Source organism: Drosophila gunungcola (genome assembly GCF_025200985.1).
Source record: "Drosophila gunungcola strain Sukarami chromosome X unlocalized genomic scaffold, Dgunungcola_SK_2 000032F, whole genome shotgun sequence".
Classification (NCBI taxonomy): domain Eukaryota; kingdom Metazoa; phylum Arthropoda; class Insecta; order Diptera; family Drosophilidae; genus Drosophila; species Drosophila gunungcola.
The window spans coordinates 960978-988609 of NW_026453186.1; the positions used below are offsets into that span (position 1 = coordinate 960978).

General features: G+C 38.8%; 5 protein-coding genes across 13 annotated transcripts; 2 read left to right on the forward strand and 3 right to left on the reverse strand.

Moving 5' to 3' along the window:
* Positions 1-3: 3 nt before the first annotated feature.
* LOC128260509 (uncharacterized) lies at positions 4-3173 on the reverse strand. The gene is given in 4 exon segments (XM_052993582.1): positions 4-985; positions 988-2205; positions 2264-2989; positions 3050-3173. Coding segments are annotated over 4 exon segments (2976 nt in total). The 5' UTR covers positions 3108-3173; the 3' UTR covers positions 4-11.
* A 615-nt stretch (positions 3174-3788) lies between these two features.
* LOC128260505 (DNA-directed RNA polymerase III subunit RPC1) lies at positions 3789-11298 on the reverse strand. The gene is made up of 7 exons (XM_052993571.1): positions 11163-11298; positions 9249-11107; positions 9039-9184; positions 5688-6105; positions 5192-5627; positions 4095-5130; positions 3789-4036 (listed from the first exon to the last, which is right to left on the reverse strand). Exons 1-7 carry the CDS (start codon positions 11204-11206, stop codon positions 3821-3823), a joined length of 4155 nt encoding a protein of 1384 aa, XP_052849531.1. The 5' UTR covers positions 11207-11298; the 3' UTR covers positions 3789-3820.
* On the forward strand, positions 7147-8263 carry LOC128260519 (brachyurin). The gene is made up of 2 exons (XM_052993592.1): positions 7147-7413; positions 7471-8263. The coding sequence occupies exons 1-2, from the start codon at positions 7249-7251 to the stop codon at positions 8203-8205; spliced, it is 900 nt and encodes a 299-aa protein (XP_052849552.1). The 5' UTR covers positions 7147-7248; the 3' UTR covers positions 8206-8263.
* Positions 11299-11710: 412 nt separating the features above from the next.
* LOC128260517 (39S ribosomal protein L3, mitochondrial) lies at positions 11711-13702 on the reverse strand. The gene is made up of 4 exons (XM_052993591.1): positions 13569-13702; positions 13405-13510; positions 12807-13339; positions 11711-12207 (listed from the first exon to the last, which is right to left on the reverse strand). Exons 1-4 carry the CDS (start codon positions 13604-13606, stop codon positions 11787-11789), a joined length of 1098 nt encoding a protein of 365 aa, XP_052849551.1. The 5' UTR covers positions 13607-13702; the 3' UTR covers positions 11711-11786.
* Positions 13703-15352: 1650 nt separating this feature from the next.
* LOC128260507 (rho GTPase-activating protein Graf) lies at positions 15353-27149 on the forward strand. 9 transcript variants are annotated; one of them, XM_052993574.1, is made up of 15 exons: positions 15353-15750; positions 18048-18188; positions 18247-18615; positions 19256-19662; positions 20515-20672; positions 20810-20983; positions 21854-22069; positions 22307-22378; positions 22434-22485; positions 22854-23167; positions 23399-23729; positions 23787-23892; positions 24410-25759; positions 25841-25920; positions 26514-27149. In XM_052993574.1, exons 4-15 carry the CDS (start codon positions 19485-19487, stop codon positions 26612-26614), a joined length of 3132 nt encoding a protein of 1043 aa, XP_052849534.1. In that variant the 5' UTR covers positions 15353-15750; positions 18048-18188; positions 18247-18615; positions 19256-19484; the 3' UTR covers positions 26615-27149. The 9 variants fall into 9 exon arrangements, with proteins under 9 accessions (XP_052849534.1, XP_052849535.1, XP_052849537.1 ...); XM_052993575.1 differs by having other exon boundaries at positions 18247-18421; XM_052993577.1 differs by having other exon boundaries at positions 15353-15550.
* The last annotated feature ends 483 nt before the right edge of the window (positions 27150-27632 follow it).

Sequence of the window (27632 nt, forward strand, 5' to 3'; positions counted from 1 at the left end):
GCTAATCTACGCTATTTACACAAAGTTATAGTTTGTAGTCCGCAGCCGTAAAAATACATTCGCTGACACTGGTCTATAAGCATTCCCTTGACATCGGCTATGCAGGTATATCCAACTCGACTATATTGTCGCGTTCTGAGGTTTATTCTATAGATCTGCCTATCTATACTGCAGGTAAGGGCAAACATTTCGGATTCCTCGTTAGTCTCGTTGGTGCGGCAGTGAATTGCTAAAGCATTCACTTGGGCATTGTGAAGGCCTTGAAATTCGGTTTTATATTCCACTCTATTGTTGTCCAAATTAAGTACTGTGTACTTTATATTTTCATCATCTCCACCTGACAGTATGTGCAATATGTGTTTATCAACGTATATATCTATTGTATTTATTCCCGTCACATGCAGTTGAAGTTGAACACATATTGTGTGTAGTGTTTGATCAAAGCCGTAGATTTCTCCACTTGTTGTTGTGATTAGCACTAATCTTTTGTTACTAATCCATTGCACTGTCAGCGGGCACCGTTTTATATCTACAAAAGTTTTAAAATTGAGTTCGCTTGGATTTTTGCAGTCCCAGGTATAATGAGTAATTTTTCCATCAGCGCCTGCTACATATATCGAGAAATCATCCGCAGTAGAATGCTGGGCTATATCAATGGCCATTAGTCGCGCTTCAATTGTGCTGCTCTTAGAGGCAGTTATATTTTGCAGTGTATGTGTGCTCAGTTCGGTTATGTAGCACTTGTTTGAGACACTTACTTCCAGTTGGCTTATACAGAGCTGGGATCGACCTCCAACTGAAAAGATCAACCATGTACTCGAGCCACTTTCCGAACTCCAGAGATGAGCCTGTAAGCATCGAACTGTTGAGATATGAGAGTGCAATTCCGCACATTGCAACAATGAATCATTGAATATTTTCGTGACTTTTATGATATTGTCATCGCCAGCGGATATGATAATAGGATTTGCTTGACTTTGTGGGCAAGCAGACGAATAGTGTTGCAATTTCTGGTGTGCCAGGTATTATTTTGTAGGCCTTTTATTCCACTGACAGCGACTGTATTGTAAAGTGGACTGGTGAGGAAAAACACGCGCTTTTGCTTCACATACGCTATGGAAAGTAAACCCTTACTAAGTTGGTAGTCCCAGCATCTATTGCCTCCGCCGCATTCCAGCTGCAAAAGGACATCGTGTTGGCGTGACCAGGCAACAATGTGGTTATCGTTAAAACCCAAAATTAAGTCCTCGGATGGAGCTGCCTCAACCCAAGCCAATGGGATACTTTCGCGTTGTCTGACAGTCAAAGTGCAGTCCGTTAGGCCTATGTGTAGATATTTGAGGAAAGCTTCGTGGCCACCGCTCATTACATTTGCAAAGTCTTTATTGGCACTCAGTAGTTTAAAGAAATTGGCACCCATTTTACCGTGCAAACACTTGATTGTATCCTTCAGTACGAAGTCATTTCCAGGACTACGGTGGTACAGCATGACATGACCCCTACGATTGCTTAACAAAAGATAGTGCTCGGCAACAAGCAAGGCAGCTGTTATCCAAGGCTCACGGTCATTGAAAAGTGCAATATGGGAATCTATGCCCAGTTCGTGGGTCTTCAATAGGAGGCAATAGCCCAAGTTATCGGATACAAGAAAGAGATCTCTGCTCAGAAATTGAAAAGAACGAATAGTGCCCTTCATTCTGATGCCATCAAAGAGTTGCTCGAAATCATTGGTATGTTCATTGAATCTGTGAATTGTTATTCGGCGATGACCACAGGTAGCTATAAGGCCATCGAAGACCTCTAAAACTGTTCGTTTGTATATTGGAAAGTCATTTACCATTAGCCAATGGTTTTCATGAGGAGCATCCGTCATTATTCGGGTATAATACAACCGATTCGAGCTACTTAGGCCAACAATTGTGTCAGCATTTAGGAACTTTATGTTTCTGGGAAACTCATTCGCTTCACCTAAACCGTTCAGCATAGTGGGGCGATATTTGTCTCGATTGAAGATTTCTTTGAGGTTCTGACCAACTAAGTTACCCGTAGAGCTGGTACTATAAAGCGTATGTTCGTCCTGACCAAATCCCAATCCCCAAATGGGTGCTCCGAAATGTTGACGGCGTTTTAACAACAATTCACCGGATCGACTCCAAATGCAGACATAGGAATCCTCACCGCCACTAGCCACAAATATTTGACCATCTGCAAGGGAAAACGATCTATAGTAAATGAGTAATTATGTTTGCTATCAAAAGCTTACCAACTTTAAAGATGCTAACGCACATTACACGTGAACCATGGCCGAAACAACTAAACATTGGTTTAATTTCAGCGGTTGTCCAGTCGCCAGACTTTTTGATATTCCAAAACTTTACCGATCGATCGTCCGATGTTGTTACCAATAGTTGTGATACCAAATCAAAGTCAATGGAGTGGATCACTCCGTTGTGCGCTTGTAGACGCAATAGCAGTGGATATGTTTTTAGATATGTATCAGATTCCGATTCTATGGGAAACTGAGTTTGCCATAGCAACAATTCGCCAAAGGCATTTCCGCTTATTATTGCCAGTTCGTTATAGCAATCGCCATGCAAGCGGGTGTAATAGAGAATCGAGCTGTCCGTGCATCTGGCTAATTCCAAAACTTTGCAGTCTGCACTGGATGCAATATCAAATTCCAAATATAGAAGTGCACTATGCGAGGTGTGCAGGACAAATCGTGTCTTAGCTGTTGGACTATCGTCTAAAAACATGGCCGCATTTATCCAGTCTTTGGTTTCGCCCTCGTAAATCAGCTGGAACTGCTCCTTCTCACCATTCAAGGTACACACAATAAGCGAGTATTCATTTTCACTATAAATCAGTAGTAATCTCTGTGATTGTTTCAAAGGACTCCACGCAAATCCACGAACTTTTCCCTCACGCAGGCGAACCGGCATCTCGACTTTGCCATATGATTTGTATACAACCGCCTGGTCGCCATGACCTGTGTGTACAAAAACTCTTTATTATTGTCCATTAAAGTGCATTTAATCATTTCACCCACCAACCAATATGCAGTTGGAGGACACATGCAAGCCAAAAGCATCGGATATTAAGACCATAACTTTATTTGTTATCCTAACACGCTGGTTGATAAACACACGCAGTTCAGTGTGACCGTGTCTTGACAAAATGATGTGCGTCAAGTTAGCGTCGAAGGAGCGTAAGTGGAATGGTGGATTGTGAAACATTATTTTGAATTTTTAAATTGAGTCGTTTAGAACTTAAAAAGCTTTGAAATTAAAGAAAAATAGAGAGCATACAATATATACAATATATATATGTTTCTATATAAGAACAACACGGCTTACACGTTGCGGAATTAACTATGTCTGAATTTTTTCAAGGGCTTTCTGCAAATATAAAACTAACAGATTTATTTAATTGCGGCAGAAAAAAAGTTTAAATTAAAAAGTTCTGAAAAGGAGAATTATTGATCAATTTGTTCTGCTTAAAATTAAAATAAAAGGTTTTTAATCTATATTTTATTATTTTAAAATAAATATCTAAAGTTGATAAACCTAAAAGGGTAAGACGCCAATAATATTATTATTTGCGTAAAACAAATAATACAAACTGATCTAGATATTTTCTCAATTATAACAAGCGGACAATCCATATTGAGATTTATAGCACCCCTTCATCAATGCCTCATTTTGATAATAAAAAATGGATTTGATTTAATTTATTAAAAATTAAATAAAAAATACTAAAACATACTTCACATCCTTTAATAGTGTCACTAAAAATGTAATGTTTATGTATAAAAGTAAAGCTAAGAAGACCCGCTGCTCGGCAGCAGATTCAGGGAACTGGATATAGTTGGCTCAATGGGAGGCACCTGTTTGTCCTCATGATGTTGCAGCAACTTGAAGATGCCAGTTCCTATGCCCGCGGGCATGCCCAGGATTATACGTTCCGAGACTCCATTGATGGCGTCGGTCTGGCCGTAGTATGCGGCATCGAACAGGTGGTCCGCTGTCTTCTCAAACTGAAATAGTCATAAGTAGGGTAAATTTGAATGAATCAAATGGTATGTCTCTCCATACCGATGCCAAATTGAAAACGCTTTCACGCATTTTGGCCAGGCCATGCCGAGTGATGCCCAGCACTTCACCACGCGCCGTCATTTGGCTGGCCAGGAGCATGATGTGGCGCCAATCGACACTCATGCCATGTCCCTCCATGACCTCTGTGATTTCGCTCATGATGATGGTCCGGGCCGCTTCGATGCCCAGCGTTTGATATATTTCACATATGTTGTTGCTCCGCGTACGCTCGCCTACGACACCGAATGTGGCAATGACATCGCGAAGTCCGTAGCCTTCGATGCACAGCTTATATGTGGGCGGCTGGCGGGCATCGTCGACGGCAATCACAGCACGAGCTATGTTCGGCAGGCCCGCCACAACGACATTCTGCAGACTGAGGGCCAGGCGAGCCAGCTCGGCGTTTATTGTGGCCGTACGAGTGGCCTCGACCCGCACAACAATCCTGGAGTTCTTCGCCACACTCTGCACTTGGGACGGCTTAACCCGCATCCGCGACTTCAATATGCTAAACACAATCGTGTCCAGGTTTATATGCAGGCCCAGAAGCTTAATCCTAGCCATATCGATGCCAATCGCCAGGTAGCAGCTATAGGGTCCACATACAACCTCCACATAGGAAGATAGCTCTGCCAATGTGGTTTTCTCAATCCGCGCCTTCACTTGCCTGGCATATTCCATGCTATGGTTATTCGCCAGCTCCGCAGTTATGATTGGCGTCGATATGGTTTTCGTCGCGTTAATGATCTCAACTATACGGGGCACACCTTGGGTGATGTTCATGGAGGCAACGCCAGCAAAATGGAACGTCTTCAAAGTCATCTGAGTGCCCGGCTCGCCAATACTCTGCGCGGCTATGGCTCCAACTGCTGTGCCGGGTTCGCTCACAGCGCGGTTGTATCGATCATTAATGCGGCGCAAAAATATGAGTAGCTGCTCAGCGGTGATGCACTCGATCTGGTGGCATATGTCCTTATTTTTATCATAGCGTCTCTGCAATTGGGTAATGCGATTGCTCACAGTACTAATGTGGTTTCTGCAAGATAAAGTTACATTTTTAAACGCAAAACACGTCAAAAACGATAGAGTACACCTACCTAACATCTACTTTGAAATCCTCCCGGGACTCTGCGAATTCAGAGGTCTTCAAAAGGGATTCTAAGGTGTCGGGAATTTCGGAGCCCAGAAGCGGACGTTGCTTGCCATGTGGATGCTGAGCACGCAGACTGTCATATTGATGGACCAGATCGACTGGCTTGTTCCGGGTCTCCATTGAGACAGGATCCAGGCCATCGCCGCCGTAAATGGTGTCCACCATTTCGTTGACTGCATTGCGCACCGTGCCGTCGTAGTGGACGACCAAGTCCTCGAGGCACTTCACCAGCCGTCGCTGCAGATATCCAGTCTCCGCCGTCTTCACGGCCGTGTCCACCAATCCCTCGCGTCCGGCCATTGTGTGAAAGAAGAACTCCGTGGGCGTGAGGCCGGAGTAGAAACTGTTCTGCACAAAGCCTCTGGCCGCAGGAATGGCAGCTAAAAAATGTCGCTATTAATATGTATTCCAAACCGAAGGCCACTACGACCACCACTTACAGTGTCTTTCGAAATGGGGCAGCGCACGATTCTCGAAGCCGTTGGGTACTCGCTTTCCACTTATCGCCTGCTGGCCAACGCAGGCGATCATCTGCGAGATGTTGATATTCGAACCCTTCGATCCGCTGAGCGCCATTATCAATGCACTGTTCGTGGGATGCAGCTCGGCAAAGCATGTCTTGGCAGCCTGCTCTCGGATGCCCGACAGCTCGCGCAGCATCACCGCCTCCAGAGTCTCCTCGGGGGTGCAGCCAGGCTGGCACTGCAGAGTTCCCGCCTTCAGCTTGTCGATATACTCATTGCACTTGGTGTATCCATGTTCCAGCAACACCTCCTTGTGCTGCAGAAGTTTTTTGCTGGGAGTGACGTCGCTGATGCCAAATGAGAAGCCACGGTTCTGTAGATAGTACGACGTGATCTGAAAAAGTACGTTTACTTTAACGTTTATGTTTATATCTATAGCATTAATTGGGTGGGCTACTGTGATAGAACTCAAGTTCCGTGATGTAAATTATACCCGTTTCACATATAATAAAGTATGTATACGAAACCAGGATCTTAGAAAGCTTAAGCCCAGATTATCGTACAGACTTCTATAATAATTAATTTGACATATTTGGAATTTTTTTGCATATACTAAACATTACATAAGAGTGACTTTATAGAACACGCAACAAATTTATTGCAAAAAAACATATTTTTATTTAAAATAAATTTTTTAATTTGCTTTTGAGGTGGAGCCTATTAAATTTATAATTTATTTTGCACATTAAACTATTCAGGGTGCCAATTTGTTTGGTGTTTTTGGGCTCTTTTTATTAAATGTTTTAAAATCTGTCGTGCAGACTTGTCATAAGAGTTATAAAAAGGTATTTCCCCATGTATTTTTAACAAATGATTTTTCTATTCCACAGTGCACGTGCACTGTTGCAATTTTTTTTTCTTTTTTTTTAACTTTTGTCTATTTATTGTTTTGAGGACAGAAAAATTAATCAGTAAAAAATGTATGCAAAATCAGATGCAAACAAGTTTTTATCAAGTGATAAGAATTGCAATATAACATAAAATTATCAATAATGTGTAAAAAAGACATGTCAGCTGGATGATAAATGGGAATCGAACTTCTCAACTGTGGCACTCGTATGTTAAAGTGTTTAATCTTAAGATAAAGGACTGTATATAGTATTTATGGTCGAAGATATCATTTAATTAACCTGAAATTTAAATACCCTTTAAACATATATATATATATTCTGGCATTGAGCGGATTGGACCGTGCAACTACCGGATTGATATGAGAACTCCTTTGATAGGCAAACATTTTTTACGGTCGCTAAAAATATCAGTGACAACGTATCAATTCCAGAGCAGTGCATGTTCTTAGAAGCAATTAAAAGTCAACTTTAACAACTGGGGAATTAGTGAATGATAGCATTCCAGAACTGTAAGAGCACGACCAACGTCGAATTTAGTAAGTTAAGTTAGCAGTTAATCTTATCGGAAAGTCACATTGTTAAAAAAAATTCGTGCAAAATACAGATAAAAGATAGCTACTAGTAGAATGCGTCAAGGAAAACAGTGGTGTGAAATTAAAAGCCAACTTCCGACAGACAATAAAGCACGAAGTAAAGCCATGGGGACAAATTGCGAGAGATCCCTAATGCTAATTTTATTGGCAAATATCACGGTTTTTGGCCTGCAAAATGAACTGCCATCAAGGGATATAGTAAGTAAATGGTAGCATTTAAAATTTAATTTAATTTAATTAGTTCAAATTGAACAGCAAGGCCGAATTATATCGGGAAGTCAAGCAAAAATTGGACAATTTCCATGGCAAGTCATTCTGAAGCGAGACGAATGGGATGATCTACTTTGTGGGGCATCGATAATATCCGAGAACTGGGTATTGACGGCAGCACATTGTGCATCTGGCCATGACTCCCTATTCCTGATGTTCGGTAGCGTTCAGCTGAACAACGAAAGCGCTCAGAACATGACTTCAACGAATATCTTCGTCCATCCGAACTACAACGAGAATTTGAACAACGATGTGGCGCTGATCCTGCTGCCTGAGCCACTGCAATTCTCGAGCAACGTTCAGGCCATACAGCTGGTGGGGGAGTCCCAGGCGTCGAACTCGTTTGTGGGCACCACAGCCACCGTGGCCGGATTCGGACTGATGGACGACGAGTATCTGGACTATTCGCCAACACTGCTGTTCGCCCAAGTGGAGGTCATCGACAACAAGGAGTGCCTGCCCATCTTTGGCACCGCCGTCGTCCTGTACTCGACCATGTGTGCCCGGGGCCTGGGCGGAAGCAACATGTCCATCTGCAGTGGCGATTCCGGCGGACCCCTGATTGCGTACAACACCAGCAGCGGACAGTGGCAGCAGATCGGCATTAACTCGTTCGTCGCCGAAGATCAATGCACCGCCAGCTACCCCTCTGGCTATGTCCGTCTCACCTCTTTTCTTAACTTTATTGCCGAGACAACAAATGGCGCGGTTGCAAGTTGAAATCTGAAATCCGAAGCGACTTTAGCCAAAAGACAAAATAAAGCATGGACATAATCAATCACTGCTGTAATTATACCCGTTAATCGTGGAGCAAAGTGGTACAAGTATATTGGATATTGGATTTGTGCCAAGTATTTCGCCTGCAAAATTTTGTTTTTATTTAATATGCAGTGAGTAGCTCACAATCCCAATTAAATAGTAGACTTATTTGTTATCTGATTATGACGTATCTATGACTGTTTTGTTCCCATTAAATTCAAGAAAATTAAATACTTTCCAAAATAAGTCTTCTCAATTTAACAAAATCTAAATCAAAGCATTTATTTTTTGTACGTTATATTTTAAATTAAAATATTAAGCTTTCAAACGAAATAATCAATTTTGCTTTATAGCTCAAGCAAAAACGTGCACACATCTTTTCTAACTCATGAACTCGTTCTTGTTTTTGTTGAATCGGATACTGTTTCATTTAAAACAATTCTGCAAAGTAGCATTACATAAAAATAAAAAAAAACTATTAAAATGTTTTGAAATCAGGGAAACAAACAAAGATTCTCAGAAGATTTTTCAAATATCTTATAACTTAAAGCTATAAAAAAGACAAAGACTGCTATGCTACTTTAAAACTTTGGCACTGTATGTTCCGATCCTATAGATTGTACTTGAGGTTTACTATATACAAATATTCATTAGAATTAATAGAAAGATGAGCTTTTGCAAAAGTATTGACTAAAATTCAACAAATATATTGCAACAACCTAAGCCTCAGGAATGAACTTATGAGTTGACTTGTTTTCTATTCGATTTGGTTAGTTTTAAACAATAGTACGTACCCTGGCTAATCTCCACATCGCCTTGGTGGCATGCAGTTCTCCAAAATCTCTCAGCAGCAAGTAGAAAATGCACTGTTTTGTGCCAGAGCCCATGGTGGCCTTGTCCATAACACCGCACATCAACTCCGAGTTGCGAATGTGAACCCCTGGCAACAGAACAATGAAACTTGCTGATTGCTCTACCAACTGCTCTACTACCTTGCTACTCACATGAATCATTGCTGCACAGATCCATGTTTCGCGTATAGTTTCGTCCTTTGTTGACCATATTGAGACGCACCTCTGAGTCGTCGTTTGGTCGCATCAGCAGGCTAAACATTTGTTTGCCCGTCCACAGTCGACGTGGCTTGAGCAGAGCAGGCGGTGGTAGCTTTATGTGCATCGTGGAGTCCTCGCAGGCCAAGAAGCATGCGGCCAGCTGCATGGCATCCTCCTTGGTCAGGAACACCTCCTTTTGGGTGAGCAAGTAGCCGCCGGTGATGAAGTCCTGTGTGGCGGCAATTAAAATCTCACCGTTCTTTGGCGTCACCAAATTCGACTGGTTTCCCATTAGTATTAGGGCCTCGGCTCTGGCTTCCTCCGTTTGCGGCAAGTGAAGGTTCATTTCATCGCCGTCGAAATCGGCATTGTATGGTGTACAGGCGCATTCGTTGAAGCGGAATGTCCTTTGTGGCTGCACTTTGGCGCGATGACACATAATGGACATCTTGTGGAGCGAAGGCTGGCGGTTAAATAGCACGATATCATCGTCGCGCAGATGCCGTTCCACGATGTCACCGCACTTCAGCTCCTGTGCCACTTTTTCGCGATTGCCATAGGCCAGGTACTTCTTGAAACTCGATCCCCGCTGTTGCACATAGTTGGCGCCAGGATGCAGACTCGGTCCGTTGCGTACTAGCTCCCTCATATGTCGCATATTGGCTGGATTGACGCGCTCTGGGTAGGTCAGAATCTTGGCCACACGCACTGGAACGCCCACCTGATTGATCATTAGGTTGGGATCCGGCGAAATGACAGTGCGCCCGCTAAAATCCACTCTTTTCCCGGATAGGTTACAACGGAAGCGACCTTGCTTACCCTTAAGTCGCTGTACAATGCCGCGTGTGGTCTTCTTCGGTGCCATATTGATGGGTATGCCGCTGATCTCACTGTGGAAATATAGAGCCACGTGGAGCTGCAGGAAGTCCCAATCCTCGTGTATCAGCTCGATCTTTCCGCCAGTGGCCATGTGACGCTGAATTACATCATTGATGAGCAGAATTTCACTCTGTTTCATGGTCAGATCGTCTTCGGTGGTGCCCGCCTTTACTTCGGACAAAACCGAGGGACGAATGCAGGCGGGCGGCACGAAGACTCGCGTCACAATCAGATGCTTTGGATGGGCATCGTGGGAGCACATTCCCAGCAAGGCCACATCCCTCTGGGGGATCTGTTCGAAGAGGTCGAGCACCATGAGCGGCGTAAGCTCCTCGGCCGTGCTGTAGCTGCCCAGCGTTAGATTGAGGTCCCGATTCGCCTCCGTGGAGCGGAGCATTTCGTTCATGTTGCTGGTGAACAGGGAGTCCACCTTGCGTCCCTTGTAGGGATCGTGCAGGATCTTGAGAAGCCCGGGGCCCTTCTTCACACCACCGTTCGGGGAGCCACAGTGCGGGCACTTGGTCACCTTCTTGGCCTTGGCCAGCATCTGGACGTGCAGGGCCTTCTTGCCCAAATAGGAGAAGTTCGGGTTGTGCAGCTTCTTCTCGTACAGCTGCCTGTCCTCGGGCTTGAGCATCACCTGGGCACACGCCTTGCAGATCATCTGCAGAATGTTGATGGTGGAACGAAAGTGCCCGATGTGGAAGACCGGCAGGGCCAGGTCCAAGTAGCCAAAGTGACCGATGCACTCGTTCAGCCCCTGGCCACAGGTCTCGCACATGGCGTCCTTCGTGCTGATTCCCATCCGGCGGTCGAGCACTCCATAGGGCACCGGCTGCCTCTGGGCCTGGTACAGATTCTTCGAGATTATGCGCACCAAAGCCTCCTGTTGGATCTCATCCGCCCCGCTGATTCCGAATTGCACATGTGAACTGAAGGGATTTGGTTAATTTCATTTCATTTACACCTGAGTACGCTGTGTCTTACATCTTCTTGTTCAGCGCAGAAGCGCGAAACTGTTCCTTGGGCATGATTCCAGTTCGATTTCACTCTGTGATCTATTAAATTGAATATATTTGTTTACAAATAATTAACCGGCACGATGTTCCTAAATTCGATTTAGTGTGACCGGGCAATTATAATCGATAACATATCGATATATCAATGTAATCAAAACAGGTTTTCATCAAAATAGCAACAGTGAGATGCGATGAAAATGGAACGGTATTTTATAAAAACCGTTTTAAGTTTTTGATATTTTTTTAAATAATGAAGGTAACATTTAATGATACCTTGCAAGTATTGGTAATTTGAATTTAAAGTTTGAAATTTCTTTACTCAAACACTTAAGATAGAGCCCTAAATAAAATGCATTAGGTTTTCAAGCCTTGTATTTGATAAAATGTTGCTTTCCGTTTTGGTTTAATTGTTAAACCAAAAACATGTTCCAGCTTATTCAGCTGCAAAATTATTATTCCAGCAAAAAGCATGCCGTTGACTTATTTATAAGCAGCTAGAAATTAACTTCGAGTGTGTTTAGTATATAAAAATGAAATTTCTTTTATTTTCAAAACAACAGACAAGATTTCTATAATACCCTAAGTACTAAAGTTATTCGTTTTCATATGTTATCGACTCGTTTTTGAAGTCGTGCACCTTCTCATACCATATATCATCGGCAGATTGCGGCAGCTCGCCGTAAAAAGTTGGAAATGGCGGGGCTTCTTTATTCTTTCGCAGTGGCAGTATGGTATCGTATATGTACACCAGACCTCCGGTGGGACCGGGCACTGAGCTGCCTTGCACCCACATCACGTTGTACTTTGTGTTAATACGCCACACACGAAGGCCCTTGATAATACGCCACCGATTGCCCATATGTCCGGGCATCTTTGTACCGGGCCAGACGCGGCCCTTTTCGCCTCCTCCGCCAATATTACCGGCACGGCGATGTGTCTTGGTAACACCATGGGATGCAGGCATTCCTTTGAAGCCGTGACGCTTGACAACACCTTGGAAACCATGGTCAACTCTGTACAAGAAAACAATTAAAGCAAAAGGTTTTAAAAAAAACATGTACTAAATATAAATTATTAACAACCTAAATACAATTCTAATGACTTGGCTCCCACGAGCCTTCTTTTGCGATGCATTAAAGAGTATAAGTGTTTGGTTCTAAAGGTAAACATTTGAATAAATAGTTGACAAGTATTGAAACAGTATAGTTAAATGAGTAGAAACAATTTTTAAATTTTTACTTTCTTCAACTTAGAGATTCAGATTTCCTGTTGCCTGATTTTTTATAGTCACCTTTCAAATTTAACTTAAAATCGGATGATCTTTAGCAAATAATTTTGTACTGCTTTTATACTTGAGTATAAAGTTGTATCAGTATCTTATCATAAAAATAAAAAACTATTTTTTTTATGATTGGATTGACTTAAGTATTACAGATGTTTGAAATTTATGAAACGAAGGATTTTAAAATTTTTGTGTTATAACAAAGCTAACAAGAAAAAAAGCTTCCCTTGCTAAAATAGATTAAAGCGTTTGGACAGATTTTTTCTATTACAGCTATGGTATAGTTTTTTGAAAATAAATTCTCTTTTAAAACTAGTATAGACTACTTACGTTTTGCCGCGAACATCGACAAAGTCACCAACGCCAAAGTGATTTACATTCAAGGGAGTTCCGGGCTCTATTTTAGCCTCTGGTGAAACAATGAATCGTGCCAGGTTTTTCTTGGGCACAACACCCGAATCTCGGAAAATCCCTGAGTACTCTTTGGTCAACAGAACGGGATTTGTGGTCTCCGCGCCGACGAGAATGCAACCTCGCTTGCTTAAATTGTGTACTTTGGGTGTCTGCGCAGGTAAATACTCCTCCGGAGGAATGTATTTAATGACATGGTTGTCCGCAATCTGCAACAGAGTGGTCCGTATCCTTTCGCCGTTCTTAAGCCACAAGGGATATTGACCAATTTTGCGGGCTATCAGACCGCACCGCCTTAAGCCCGGGTTCCAAGATGCCTCATTCGCGGCTGCTTCTTTGGTCTTGATCAAATTCTCCTGGACATCTTTTTTGATTGCTGGAACGCCGAAGTTTTCACCACCCAATTCATTGACAAACTGTTTGTTCTCTGCTGTCATATGATCATCGTACCTCTGCCGCATTGGAACGTAAATTAATAGCTTGTATAACTACAAAAACATTAATATAAGCAACATACTGTGACTTCTTTGCGCAAAAACCATTGAGGATTCCGCAGTCGGGGTCTGCTCAAGTGGCCCTTTTCACGCACCTGCGTGACCGCAACTCCACAGCCACCACTAAGCCTGAATAAAGAAACATAAGTTAAGTGTTCGTTCTGTTACCAATAGTAGTTGTAGCAACCTTAGGCCCATTAGTTGATGGATAACACTCCGCATCATACTTATATAATATAATTTAACAATGCATAAAAACGAGCCGGTTAGGACTGGCCAACAGTGTGACCGCAGATAAAAACATACTGCTTAAATCATATAATATACCGAATATACCATAGAAATACCATTAAAAAATATAGGGGGTGTTCCTTCCCAATATAGTTAAACTGCAAATTAAATGACTTTTGAAACAGAAGAACAAAACAAATTTTAAACTATAATTAGAGGACAGCTGATTGAAAATTCATCAAAAGACTCTTTTTTAATACTTTATTATTCCGACGAAGGTTTGTTATTATCTTATTATCATTATTTCTTATGCTCATCTTCATTAATTATTATTTTTTTCCTCTTGCAAGCTTCCGGCTTGCTTTCACAAGTGCTTTGTATTTTGCGCATAACCAAACCAAAGATAACTTTTGAAATATTTTAATATTTGTTGGGTTTTTACATTAAATTTATATCTTATATTCTGTATCAAACAATAGTAAAGTATCGTTTAATAGCGTAAAGAATTGAATTAATGTAATAGGAATTTAATTTTCTGTCAATTTTAGAAAAACATTTTAATCGGGAAAGAATATTTGCGTGTGTTCTGGGATACTTTTCCCAAAACATTACTTGAACTTAATACCCCTTGAATATAAACACTCGCTTTTAATATATCTTATGAGCTCCAGTCTGCATACTCTATTATCTTTTATTTCGTAATACCACGATTACATTTCTGGGGAATGGTTGGATTTCTGTAAAGATGTGAAACGCCGCCGAGCAAAGGCTGTAAAATAAAAGGGCGAGTTTTAAAAATAGTATACGTTGTATTGGATGCCACGAGCCATCTGAGCCCTTAAGGAATATATTAAAGCTCTTCTTACGAGTTATTCGCAACTGAGCACCTTCTGAGGATGCATTTAAGCACCAAAACCCCTGTTCTCACTTTCTACGCCCCTGAGTGATACAAATTATAGCGACGGATTTTCAAAGAAACAAAAATTTGGCTAGTGTTTTAGTGAATAAATTAAAAATTAACCGGTGAAACTCAGGTTCCCACTAAGCACTCCTCCATCCGCCATCTGATAAAAGCTGTTTTGAACAGCTGTGGCTTGTCCTAACATAAACAAAGGATTGTTGAAGTGAATTCTGTAAGACTAAAATAAATAATTTACAAACTTTTTTGGCTGTTGAGCAACAGCAAAACCTTAGGTTGAATGATGACAAATTCTAATTATAGATATAAACAACTTTTTTGTACATACCTGTTGCTTCGGCTTCTTCCATTTTCAATATTTTTTCTTTTTATTTTTCTGTGAATGCTTATATTTTCATTGTCAAGATGAAGAATTCCAGTCCAACTGTCGCAAAAATAAGTCCGTCAATTTATAGACCATCCGTTTAACGGATCTTGGTGAGAAGAGGCTATTAAATGTTTGTCCTGGGCCTTCTCTATGTAATATCGGTCGACCAGATTATCGCGAAAAACAAACACTAATTTGGAAAGCATTACTTTATAAATTTTTATATTGTTTAAATTACATATTTTGACTGTAAATGTGAATAATTAATTGCTGCATGGAAAAAACTATACGAATACCAACGTGACAACTAAAAAGCACACAAAATACTTATGGAACATCCCACAATGTGATAGTGGATGTGTCGCCGTGGGAATGGGCTATCAGATGCGCTTAACAGCACATTTAAAATACTTAACAGCACTTTTGGATAACTTGTGTATTTTTATCAGACCTACAGTAATTTTTTTTTCTAATCGGAGATTTAACAGTCGAAGTAATATATATGCGCTGCACTGGAAAACAATAAAATAATACGTGCAATTAGGGTTAAATATTATCCGTGCATTGATACGAAACTCGCGACGCGGTCAATTAACGTTTTAAGAGCAACATTGGCTATTGGGGAAATTACTCATACACTAATGTTTACTCTGTGAGTAATTTTAACACGGTACAAATGTGTGTGCGGTTGCGGTACGCGAAAAACTACCGACGGTTGCCTTTCGTAACTAAGAGCATTTCTTTTGTATAAGTGAATTCCGATGGGCTAAAATCACATAAAGAGTGTTTCAAGTGATCCAATAGACGATTAATTTTAAGGATTTATTTATTTGTGATTCCATATATGTGCTGGTGTGTATCTATGTATATGTATATTTTATTTAGTTTTTTAAACAACTACATGTATACAATATAAACAAAGGATTTAGTGTTGCAGTTGATTTTCGTCCAAGGGGTATGTCCGAAATCCGAATTATGGTGTTAGTGGCCTCGCAACCAGTTTTTAGATGAATGTTTACATATGTACATCGAAATTTAACAAGTTTATGCAAAAAAATCTCTCGATACGCCTCATATTCATATAAATAGTGTTGCAAAGTGTGAAAATAAATTATTTACCACCGACTTCAATTTATCATTAAGGGGAAACACAAATAAAAGTTATTTTTAAACAAAACATGTACACAATATCGCCACAATATAGGCGGTGTATGTACATATGCAAGTATGTTCGTACATATGTACGTGTAATCAACAACTTAAGGCTGGAATAACTAAGAAAAGCGATAAGATAAATTTAAAGGCAGAATGGTTAAGTGTTTTTAAAGCCTTAAAAAAAAAATAGCATAACTAATTCTTCACCATGAAGTAAATTGAAAACTAGACTCGAAAATGCATAGCAACAGCTGTGTTTTTATTGGGTGGTTTGCATTCCACAATCATGCTCCGTCAGCTGATGTTTCCCAGCTAAATTAAGTATAGTAATAATTTATTTATTTAACTAATTAGACATCAATGTTAGACCTAATAATATGTTTTCCGAGCACTGGATCCGGTGACCTTCGTCTCCAGCTGGAATTTACATTATCTATATATAATGTATAACCTTTTGTGTGTATATTCATACACAAACAACTTTCGTTTAATTTATTTGAATTAACACAACAAGTAGAGCTACAGAACTCAATTTTTACCAAATATCCCTACACTACAGTGCAGATACAAACATTTTATACATTTATCTTTGCACTGATTTCGCTCTAAGTGACCCTCTCAGTTAAACAAAAATTCTTGGGAATTACTGAATTCCATTCGACTGTTATCTATAACGTTTTTCCGGACATCATGAATTCCATTTGCAAACTCCCTCAAAAAAACTTCTGTGACACCAAAAGCAAGAACATTTTTCCAGAGAGTCTATATTTTTTTTTTTTTATTATTATTATTTAGTTTGACAGTTTATTTTGATTAATTTTTTATATATATGTTAATTTTCTATAGTTTTATTTGGAGGTTGATAAGGAATTCACGTGGACTTTTTCAACAGGTGGTCGGTGGTTAGAGGGCCTTCGAGCCGGATAAAAGCAACACTCTTGTCTACCGGTTTATGATGGAAAGATTATTTTTGTGCAAAATGGGTGTATTTGGAAAATACATAGATGAATCTGATTTTTTTTTTTTTTTTAAGTTATCGATTATATATTTATTGGCAACTTATAAAATTGGTAATAGTCGATTAAGTAAACTCATATTACATATTAAATTTACTTAACTCATATAACAGTATTTTTAATTTTTCATACGTACGTTTAAATTTTGGATACTGTGTATCAAAGGTTAAATTTACTGCTGAATTTTTTGTTTAAATGATCATTTGAAATCGAAACTTTGGAATAAGGAGTATTGTTGCTTTTTTAACCTGATTCCGCTAATATCTTCGATCATCTAGGGTAGGAAGGATTGGATTGATACGTACAGCTCTATTGTATGGTGGCTGTGTTTGTTTAATATGACCGGCTGCTTACCAGCCTAAAATTAGAAAACCGATATTTATGTTTGAGAGCATTTTCCATGTTAAGCAGATGGTTTCGCATGTTGATTGGAAATTATCTCATTTCACCAAGTCAGTTTTCTATTTATGTAATAGAGGGACTTATCAGCTTTTGATAGGGAACTGACTAAGGGGCTATATATTGCAAGTGTGGTTAAACATGCCTCTGGTAAACGCTTGTGTATTCGCGAGTGATAAGAAGTCTAGGAAGGTGTTAGTGTACCGAAAAAAACTGCTGATGAGAAAGAATCGAAAAGTAGTCGCTGACTTACCAATTTTTATCTAGCCCATCGGTCTAATAAATCTCATTGTATAATCGTTCTCTAAAAACTGATGAGTGATTTAAGGATCTGGGAAGGAGATATTATAGATGTTTTCAAAGAAGACAAACTAATCGATTGATACTAATCATTAATACCTGATTGAGTTAAAACATGACTTCCTAAGGGCTGTTACTACACCCTAGAAGAACTTGGCGTTTAGAGAACTATAGAAGAGAAATTTGTCAGTTGTCGACAAGGACACTTCATCGTATACGTTTCTGCTGAAGTAGAGCTTTTAAAATAAACGATTTATTAATAAACGTTTAATATTTCAGGCACAAGTGGCTGTGATTTTTTGGTTGCAACGCCCAGCTTCGTCGACAGTTCATCGAGCCCTCTTTGATTGATGGTGGTGCCCACCTGTTGACCGTTCATAGGCAGGCGGCCATAATTGCAAAGAACAAGGAGCTTTATAGGTAGGGGCCTACAAGTTCGGAATTAAATCAAAATCCTCTAAAACTTCATTTTCGGAAGGCCATGAAGCTGTGTCTGTGCCTTCGCAGAGACGATCAATCCCTGTTTCTCAGTGGCTCCCAACTTTAAACTCTTTTATTACATTATCGGCTTCTAATGTGACGCTATCTAGATAGATCTTTGCCACGAAGGACCTACTTCTGACGCTGCAGCTTAAAAATCCTTTCATGTTGAGGTACAACTGGCTTTATATGTCTTGTGGCTCAAAATCTTAGTTTCAAAAGGATGAGCTGGACAGGACCAAAACAATCTGATCAGCATAATCGAATCGTCGTCTTTTTGCCCCGTGTGATTTTCGACTAGTGTGAAATCCATACTCCTTATAAAACTAAAATAAATCACTGAAATTGTGTGTAAATCACTCAAATTGTGAGTATCAATCTTAACGCGTTGACTGCGGAACTTTATAGTGTCGAGTGTGAGCCTTAATAACTGTAATCAAGAGCTCATCATTGAAAAATCTCAACAACGATACGTCTTATTTTTATTTTAATTGGCTCTGATCATTGAGACACGTTCTTTAACAACGTGGAAGCCATGATAAACCTCAAGCAGCGCAAAATCGTTTGACTGGTTGTAAACGATGCAGCAGCAGCAGCCTCAAAATATACCAATACCATTTCACTTATACATTGAATATATGTTTATCTAAAAGATTTCCCTGAAAATCTTTAAAAAAAAGCTACATCTAAAACAATTATTCACAATTAGACTAAATTAATTTAAAGGCTTTCTAAAAGTAACTACAAAAAATTGATTGTGAGACGTAAAAAAACAGTTGACCAATTAAAATAATTACTTTTAACAATTTGTTATTGACGAATGAATTGCAAGTTAGTTTAGTTTCTATGTAACTACGCGTTATTCAGTTGTAAAACCTATTATTCAGACCGCAAACCTTTGCTTATATGTATCAATTGTAATGTAATTTGTATGTATGAACAGAGAATAAGTAACTCTTTTGTTCAACGAGTAACGTGACAATATATTAAAATTATTTTTGCATCAGTTATATCCACAGGAACACCAATATGCATCGTCCAACCACTGAGAAAATGTATTTACACTAGAAAGTAAATATTTAAAAGGAGTAATTCTTGCTGTAAATGTTTCAAACACTGCAGTTTCAACGCCTGACAAATATACACAATATATTGGCAATTGAGGAAGAACCGAACTCAGTGAATATAAAACCGGCCTGAAACTCTTCAATATTATTAAAGCCAAAAGCAACCACAATGGGCGGCGGCAAAAATATACGCCGCGGCTTGGAGCCACTGGAGTTTGAAGAATGCATCGTCGATAGTCCAGACTTTCGCGAAAATTTGAATCGACATGAAAAGGAACTGGATCATACTAGTCATCAAATAAAACGAATAATCAAAGAGGTCAAAGATCTTATGAGTGCGGCAAAAAGTAAGTGAAAAAAATCAGATTATTTATTTTTAACTGGTTTATTAAATAGTGGCAAAATAAAGTATTTGGCCTTGTCACTAAGGACACTAGCCGTTCTAACCTTTTGTATTATAAATATTCAATAATGTCGATATCGGTAATTCTCATATAATCATGCGTAAACTGAGTTTTAAACAAGCCTTTTCATTCACTAGCGAAGTTGTTTTTGTAATGCGTCAAACTAAATACTGATAACCTTGAATAAAGCGTTATTTTATTGATATTTTGCTTATCCTGTAAATCAGAATCTTTTTTTCCGTCTTTTATGCTTTCGGCATACTACATAAACCTGCAAAATAACGATCGGGGCTCTGCAGTTGATACAGGTACTCTTTAAATTGTTGAAATGATACATATCGCATATTTGGGCACTTCCGGCTTACATTACGATGTGGATACCAATCTACTAACCGGTAGGCTTCTCTTGCAATCTCCTCAAAATTGGTCATGTAGCCAAAATACCTTGAAAGATCATCCATTTAATAAAAATCCATTGTCGGCTTTTACCAAATGTGGTTAAATTAATTAGAGGCGGTGTTAAAGTTTTAGTTATTGTATATTACTATTTACTTATAATATGCTAGAAGAACAAGGCTCTCTATGAATGCAAATTAAGGTGTTAATTGGGTTTTACAATTTGAAAAGTATAAATATTTATGTTAAATTAAAATAAATTTTAAAATTAATGGGCTCCGTAGGGAGAAAAATCTGATTAAATAGGTATATAAACTAAAATATTTTTGTTATGAGTACTCCCCTTATTATTTGTTATTTATTTTAATTCTTTACCAAATTGTTATTACATTTTTCCAGTGCTGTCCACTAGAATGAAACAATTGGCCATTTTACTTACCGACTTTAACTTTGAGTGCATAGGCACTGCTCAGACTGACGATGAAAATGTCATTTGTGAAAGCCTTAAACGATTCGGTGCTATTATTGGCAACATTGAAGATGAGCGTGAAAAAATGGTAAGTCTATTGACTGATTAGTGGCGGATCTTTAATGGAACGGCAGTATCTTCAAAAAAATTTGATAGAACTCTATCCGCCACTGCGTAATCATATTCCGAAACCGTTTGATTTTATCCGAACAATCTATTACTTAGCTTACTCTCGCTGATAAACATATTATTGAGTCTCTGGAGGATTTTCGAAAAAAGCAAATTGGTGGCGTCAAAGAAAACAAAAAGAAATTTGATAAGAAAACGGAGAAATTTTGTCAGTCGCAGGAGCGTTTCCTGAATATGTCCACAAAAAAACCGGAAAATACTATACAGGAGGTAAGTCATAAAAATTTCAGCATTTTGCACTCACCTGAATCAAAAAAAAATACGAAGGGAAAATCCGTGATACAAAATTTCGAACATTTATATATTATCCTGTCATTTTTGTTTTGTTTATTCGAGTGTCAGGCTTAAATGAAAAATAAAATGTTGATTAAAACATTACAATACAAATTTTATAAATACCCTATTAAATGGGGTGAAACTTTCATGATGCTATAGATCGATAAGCATTCTGACGTTTCAGTATCAATAAAATCAATTAAATTAAATTAAATATTTGACATTAAAATTATTGAATCTGTAAGTGTCCTAAAAATCAAACAAAAACAAAACAAAACATACAAACCGCTGAAGAAATATGATTCATATACAATTTTAATTGCTACATTTTGTACTACTGAAAATTTTTTTAACGCGTGTGCCCAATAAATTATCGTAATAAGTGCTAGGAACTTGCCCGTAGAAGTCTAAAATTCTGTGTTGCGTTGAAAATTGTGGACCTGTGCCAATATTGACCAGTGTTTTACAGTGGAAAATTCCTGTAAGTTCAATGGTTGTTTCTTCTAATTTTAAAGCTTAGCAAGAATTGAGACAGTTATCGACAGCTATATAGACAATATGTAAAATATAACAAAGTAAGTTGATTTCAACACACGATTCTAATTCTGTTTTGGTCCTTCGCTCCTGGACTTTTGTAATATTTTGGGAGGCAGCTGAAAACGAATCAAGCCACTTATCCTCGAGCATGTAAGATTGTCATGTAAATTAGCTTGCTGAAAACATATCAAAACGCTCAATTTATTATTGGGTTACTCGTGACTGAATGGCAGTATTAACAATATAATACACTGGTTTCTTTTGCAGGCTGATGCTAGTTTGGGCATGCATGAACGCGAGTATATCCAAGAGTCACTTAGCTATGTTTTGCGCATACAAGAAGTGCAGGAACGAATCAAATTCGAATTTGTCGAAATATTGCTTGCATTTATTTCTGGCTGGTTGGTCTTCTATCACACAGCACACGAACAGGCGGAAGATCATCGCGATTACCTGCAGGATTTGAGGCACAAGGTGCAGAAGGTAAGATGTCGATAAAATACACACAACTTTATAGTTCTCGCACCCTGTTATCCTTCAACTAATTGAATTTTGCATTAACTACATTTTGAAATGGGCAGAGTCTATGTACCTAGAAAAAATCACATTATAAATATAATTGTTGTTTAAAAAGTCACAAAAGTTAAAAGACTTACTTTCTTTCTTACTACATTTGACTAAGTTACCGTCGTTCTCAATAATTTTGCTATTTGCTTGCAGACTCGGGAAAATTTCGAGGAAGCACGCGAAAAAGTGACTGAACTAAAAACAAAGTACATGGAAAAGCGCACAGTAAGTGGTTAAACGAAATGTTTATAAATGATTTTCTAACGTTTATTGTTGACAGAAACCCGAGGAAATTTTTACAAAACGCGGTTACCTATTTTTAATGGAAAAAAGTACGTAGTTTAAATTACATTCACATTTATATGATTGTTTTCTGTTTGATGACTATTTTTTTTAATATAACAATTTTTGTTGTTGTTTATTTGTGGTGCCAAACTGACCCTTTTCGAAAAAGAGATATATTTATTCGCACATAGAACATGAATGTTTAACGCTATAAAATTGCATATATTTTATTTTAATTAAAAAACACAGTTTTACACTAGTCAAAACATAATGTTCGCTTTTTAAAAACTTAAAAAAAATAGAACCCTTTTGAATTAAAATAAAAAGTGATTTATTGATATTGAGAAGTAATCAATAAAATATATTAACGAAATTCACTGCCATCAACTAATTTCTTGTTGCGAACGACTTATAGGTTCCATTCTGAAAATCTCCCTTTTAGAGCCATTCAAAGCCACTTGGACAAAGTACTATTGCACATTCAAGAAGCAAAAGCGGGAATTCACCATGCTGCAGTTCAATCAAATGAACCACAATTTCACGAGACCCGAAGCTCGCGATGATGAAAAGCTGACGCTTTTCTCCTGCCAGCGACGGGCGTCGGAGTTTGAGAAGCGCTTTTGCTTCGATTTGACGTTTAAAGAAAAGCCAGGAGTCGTGTACACATTTCAAGCTTTAAGCGAAAAGGATCATCGGTACTGGATTAGTGCTATGGATGGCACGGAGCCAGTGAGTAAATTAAAATAAGTACTTAAGGGAGAAAACACAAGATTTGACAGCAGTAGCTTCAACCTAAATTTCCGCATTTAAAATATGTTACATCAATGCATATGTTATAAGTAATTATAAATTAACAACCGGCTTGCTTTCGAAATCTCCTTAAAGACTGTTACCCCTGCAAACATAGGTATAACAAAACCTTAAGCAATATATATTTCTATATTATCTTTCTGTACACAGACTTACTTGGCTCCCGGTAAAATCAAAGTCAGCGAGGCATATCATCTGGATGAACCCGGATTCACGTTCATTCGCAAGTGCATCAAGGTATTGGAAATCCGTGGTCTGGAGGATGAAGGCATTTATCGAAAGAGTGGCGTTGGAACCAAAATCAGCAAGCTGTTGGCGCTGGGTCTGAATCAAAAGGAAACGGACGATGTGTTTGTCGATGACAAGTACCGGGATTTAATGGAAAGCAACACCATTGCGAGTGCCCTGAAAATGTATCTCCGGAATCTGAATGAGCCGCTAATGACGTATCAGTACCACAGTGATTTCATTGAAGCAGCAAGTAAGCCTCGCGAATTGCCCAATCATTGTTCCACATTATTTAAAATAACATTCGCAGAGCAAGAAACCCTTAATCAACGCGTGAATGAGGTACACAAGCTGGTCTACAAATTACCACAGCCTAATTTCCAGATGCTAGATATGGTTATTTGTCATTTAACAGAGTAAGTAGTTATGTAGATACCATTAATTAATTAGTTAAAGTGATGCCATTTGAAATATATAATTTATGTATCGTTTATTTTCTTTGTTTAAGTTGCAAAGTAAAAAATTCCAGGAATCTCAGTGTTTCAGTAAGCATTTTTGGTTAAATTAAAATCTACGTATTTTGCGAGACGTTTTTAAGCAAGTCTTATACAAAATAAGACGTTTAGAATTTACAAGATTAAGAGTATAGAACAAAATGTAGCATTACATTTATTTTAAAGACAAGCTAAAGCTAATTGTCACATGATTTAGTTTCCAATAAATTATTTGAATAAATTTTTTATTGCATTATATATTATTTCATATGTATATATTCATATTTTTTATAAACCTTGTAGAATTCACAATGGCATTTCTTTTAAAGACAATATATAACTTTAAAGCTAATTGTAACGATTTAGTTTCCAATAATAACTAAAAAAAAGTTGTACTATGTAAAATATTAATTATTACGTATGTTTTCATATTTTCTAGCGTTTCACGCAAATACGAAAAGAACAAAATGTCAGTATTTAATCTTGGAGTTGTTTTCGGACCAACTCTGCTGCGCCCGCGCGAAGAATCAGTTGCCGCCATATTGGATATCAAGTTTAACAACATTGTCATCAACATTCTGATTGATAACTACGAAAGGATATTCAAAAACAAGCCCAGCGCCGATGTGAAGGGACCGGAGGCCACGAAAGCGCCAAGTATCATGTATCCCAGTCGCAGCAGTCCACCGACTCGGATGCCACGGGCATCTCAAATAGGAAAAGCTGCTTCCACGGGTGCCATGGGTAGCAGCAATACGGCCGGCAATCCCATGTTCCTCACCCAGCAGAAAATCTACCGGGTGGTGAACAAATCCAACTGTACAGAGCCCACAATGTCATCGAGCCTGCAAAATATTCCAAATGGCGACAACTATGTGCTGGGCATGACGAGCGGTGGATCGACCGTAATCAATAGTGGCTCGGCTGGTGCTGGCTGCATATCCCTGTCGCCGCCGATGCACATGCTGAACGGCATACTGTCGCCGACAATTGGCAGCATCAATAACCTACACACCATATCGAAGAACGAGGCCAGCAGCCGACGCTACGTTCCCAGCTCCTGCACCGATGCCGAGGTGGCGCCCGACTACGGGATCATAAGTGCCAACAATGGCGGCGTAACGTCGCATCACGCCGTTCCCGTGAGCAGTACGAGCAACTTTCGGCATCCGGAGTACCTGATGACCGCCACGGCCACTCCGGTGTCACAGTCGCAGTCGGGCTCCAGCAACCACATATACACGAACACCGCTGGTGCTGGTGCTGGTGCTGGTGCCGGTGCTGGTGCTACCTCAAGCAATCGTATTAGTCTAAGCAACGTTTCCCCGCCAAATACAGCGATGCGAAAGGAGAGATTTCTGGGCAGCGGTGCCAGTGGGCCGCAGCAGCATCCGCCCGTGCAGCGCGGACTGCACTCGTACGGCCAGACAAAGCACTATTCGCCCCTGATGCCCACCTCGACGTCGAGCTCCAACGACAGCGTATGTGATTCACTATCTTCCAACAACGGCCTGGGCAGCAGCTCCATTGTGGCCAACAGCAGTGGGAATGTGACTCAGCACTTGAACACTCGCAACTCCAATGAATACGCACTGATAACGTCGCAGAACTCGTCGCTGTCGCCCCTTCTGAATCCCACCTGCGACGAAGTCGTCACGGCAACCACGTTGCCCTCAGTTAGTCTTAGTTGTGGCGGCTCCGCCAACGAAAGCTCTGACTATCCGCCTAGTAAAATGCATCGCAATCGTGACATCAACCAAATAAAACGCGATTTGTCAACGGGCACAGCGTAAGTCGGCATTTTACAGAAGCTCTTTTAATTCTACTTTCTATATGTCTTATTTTGTTTTCTTTTTTTTGTCGTTTGCAGTCGTGTGCGCACACTTTATGCTTGCATGGGAGAAAGTGAAGGTGAACTTTCATTCGAGCCTAACCAAATAATAACCAATGGTAAGTGCAATGAACAATAGAAGCTTTAAATGCTTTCTTGCAGCAATTAATAAGAGAGTTAACGAATTATAGTCTTCGAAGTGATCGTGTAACTATAGACACTTGCTTACAAAATATTCTATTTCCGTTTTACAGACAGGTAGAAATTAAAGGTCTTAATTTAATAGCGAATTTTAAAGGTTTTTAAAATGTAGGGGCTAGACCAATTTTGTATTTTACATTTTAAAAAATTTTGAAAACTCTTAGATTATTTTGTTTTTTTTTTTGGGGTTTAAGTAACTGGTTTTAACTATTTCAAATAAAATACGTGAACCTAAACGTTTGACATTTTTTTATAGCGCTAGGAATTTAAATATGATCCCCCACCTGAAATAACATAGGTAATATTTAATATAATCTTAAGAGAATAGGTGCTCTTTGTATTTTCACATATATTTTTAAATATATAATCTTACACCTGAAGAGCGTGATTACGAAATCCAATACTAAAGGTTGTTATAAAAATAATCTGAAGTTATTTCAAAAGTCGCTTTGTAAAATTGGAAAAATGCAATGTCAGATTATTAATATCTGATTCATTTATATTCTTTTAGTTCGGTACTCCCACGAACCTGGCTGGCTGCAAGGTACCCTAAATGGTAAAACAGGACTCATTCCGGAGAACTATGTGGAACATTTAAAGCCTCATCATTAGATAATGAGTTTAAAGAGTTCTCGCTTATTTTTTGCATTCGTCGGTAGATAATATTAAAATGAAAATTAGGAAATCTGAAAATAATCGTTGTGTAAAAATTAATTTTTGATTATGTACTCTTAGGGTTTTACATGAGATGTTTTTCATTTTATGCCAACCCATGAAACCACAATCTTACCTTATAAATATGTTAACCATTATATTACCATGACCATAAAATGTACTTATTTTTAATTATTTAATAAGGAGTATAAACTCAGTGCAACGGCAAAGATTTATTTACTAATTGTTACGCTCTTCATTTGTTGCTTATTTATACATAATTCACGTAATTTGTGCAAAAATGGATTACATCGTATCTAATATCTACTACATATACATTGTATAAAAATAAATAGCAGTGCTTCGATCACTTAAAATGTAAACTTTAAACTGAAGTCTGCCATATATCATATCAAACAAAAAAAAAAAAAGAAAGAATAATAAATATTTTCTTAGCAAGGCAAAGAAAACGTAGAATGTTGAAAAAGTTGTTTGATTCTCAGCAGTTTTCTCCATAAATCAAGAAATTTGGGTGAAATCAGAGAAAATTTGCGGAACAAGTTCATGCAGAAAATCAAAAATATATATCTTATTTTAAATTTATAGGGAGGAGTAACTGTTTTAGCCAATTTTTCCCAGATTGTTAAATATATTCAAATATTCAAAGTTCCAGACTTACTATTACTGTGATCCCCCGGTTTTCTGTGACCGAAATTGTGTATAGATTTTCATTTGATACAAAGGTTTGCGGATACAAGGTGAGTAGTAAGGAGGCGTCAATCTTTTGATGCGTTCTCTGTTGTTGAAAATCTTTGACTACATCAACCCCATTCTATTGTACTTAACCGTTATTGTTTCCTTTACACAAAGCTTTGTTTATGTGCATAAATAAACAAATTTTAAAACATAAAAGAGACATCTATTGTCAAGCTGTAGCTTTTAATTTTCTCCTTTATCATGTAAAATGTTGCTCCAG

Coding starts and splice junctions, on each gene's coding strand:
- LOC128260519 (XM_052993592.1), top strand. CDS start 7,249: ATGCGTCAAGGAAAACAGTGGTGTGAAATTAAAAGCCAACTTCCGACA. Junction 7,414..7,470: donor AACTGCCATCAAGGGATATA/GTAAGTAAATGG, acceptor CAAATTGAACAG/CAAGGCCGAATTATATCGGG.
- LOC128260505 (XM_052993571.1), bottom strand. CDS start 11,206: ATGCCCAAGGAACAGTTTCGCGCTTCTGCGCTGAACAAGAAGAT. Junction 11,108..11,162: donor TCTGCGCTGAACAAGAAGAT/GTAAGACACAGC, acceptor AAATCCCTTCAG/TTCACATGTGCAATTCGGAA. Junction 6,106..9,038: donor CGATGTGGAGATTAGCCAGG/GTACGTACTATT, acceptor GTACTTTTTCAG/ATCACGTCGTACTATCTACA.
- LOC128260517 (XM_052993591.1), bottom strand. CDS start 13,606: ATGATGCGGAGTGTTATCCATCAACTAATGGGCCTAAG. Junction 13,511..13,568: donor CATCAACTAATGGGCCTAAG/GTTGCTACAACT, acceptor TTCTTTATTCAG/GCTTAGTGGTGGCTGTGGAG. Junction 13,340..13,404: donor TTTTGCGCAAAGAAGTCACA/GTATGTTGCTTA, acceptor CCAATGCGGCAG/AGGTACGATGATCATATGAC.
- LOC128260507 (XM_052993574.1), top strand. CDS start 19,485: ATGGGCGGCGGCAAAAATATACGCCGCGGCTTGGAGCCACTGGAGTTT. Junction 22,070..22,306: donor TGAGGCACAAGGTGCAGAAG/GTAAGATGTCGA, acceptor ATTTGCTTGCAG/ACTCGGGAAAATTTCGAGGA. Junction 22,486..22,853: donor CCTATTTTTAATGGAAAAAA/GTACGTAGTTTA, acceptor AACGACTTATAG/GTTCCATTCTGAAAATCTCC.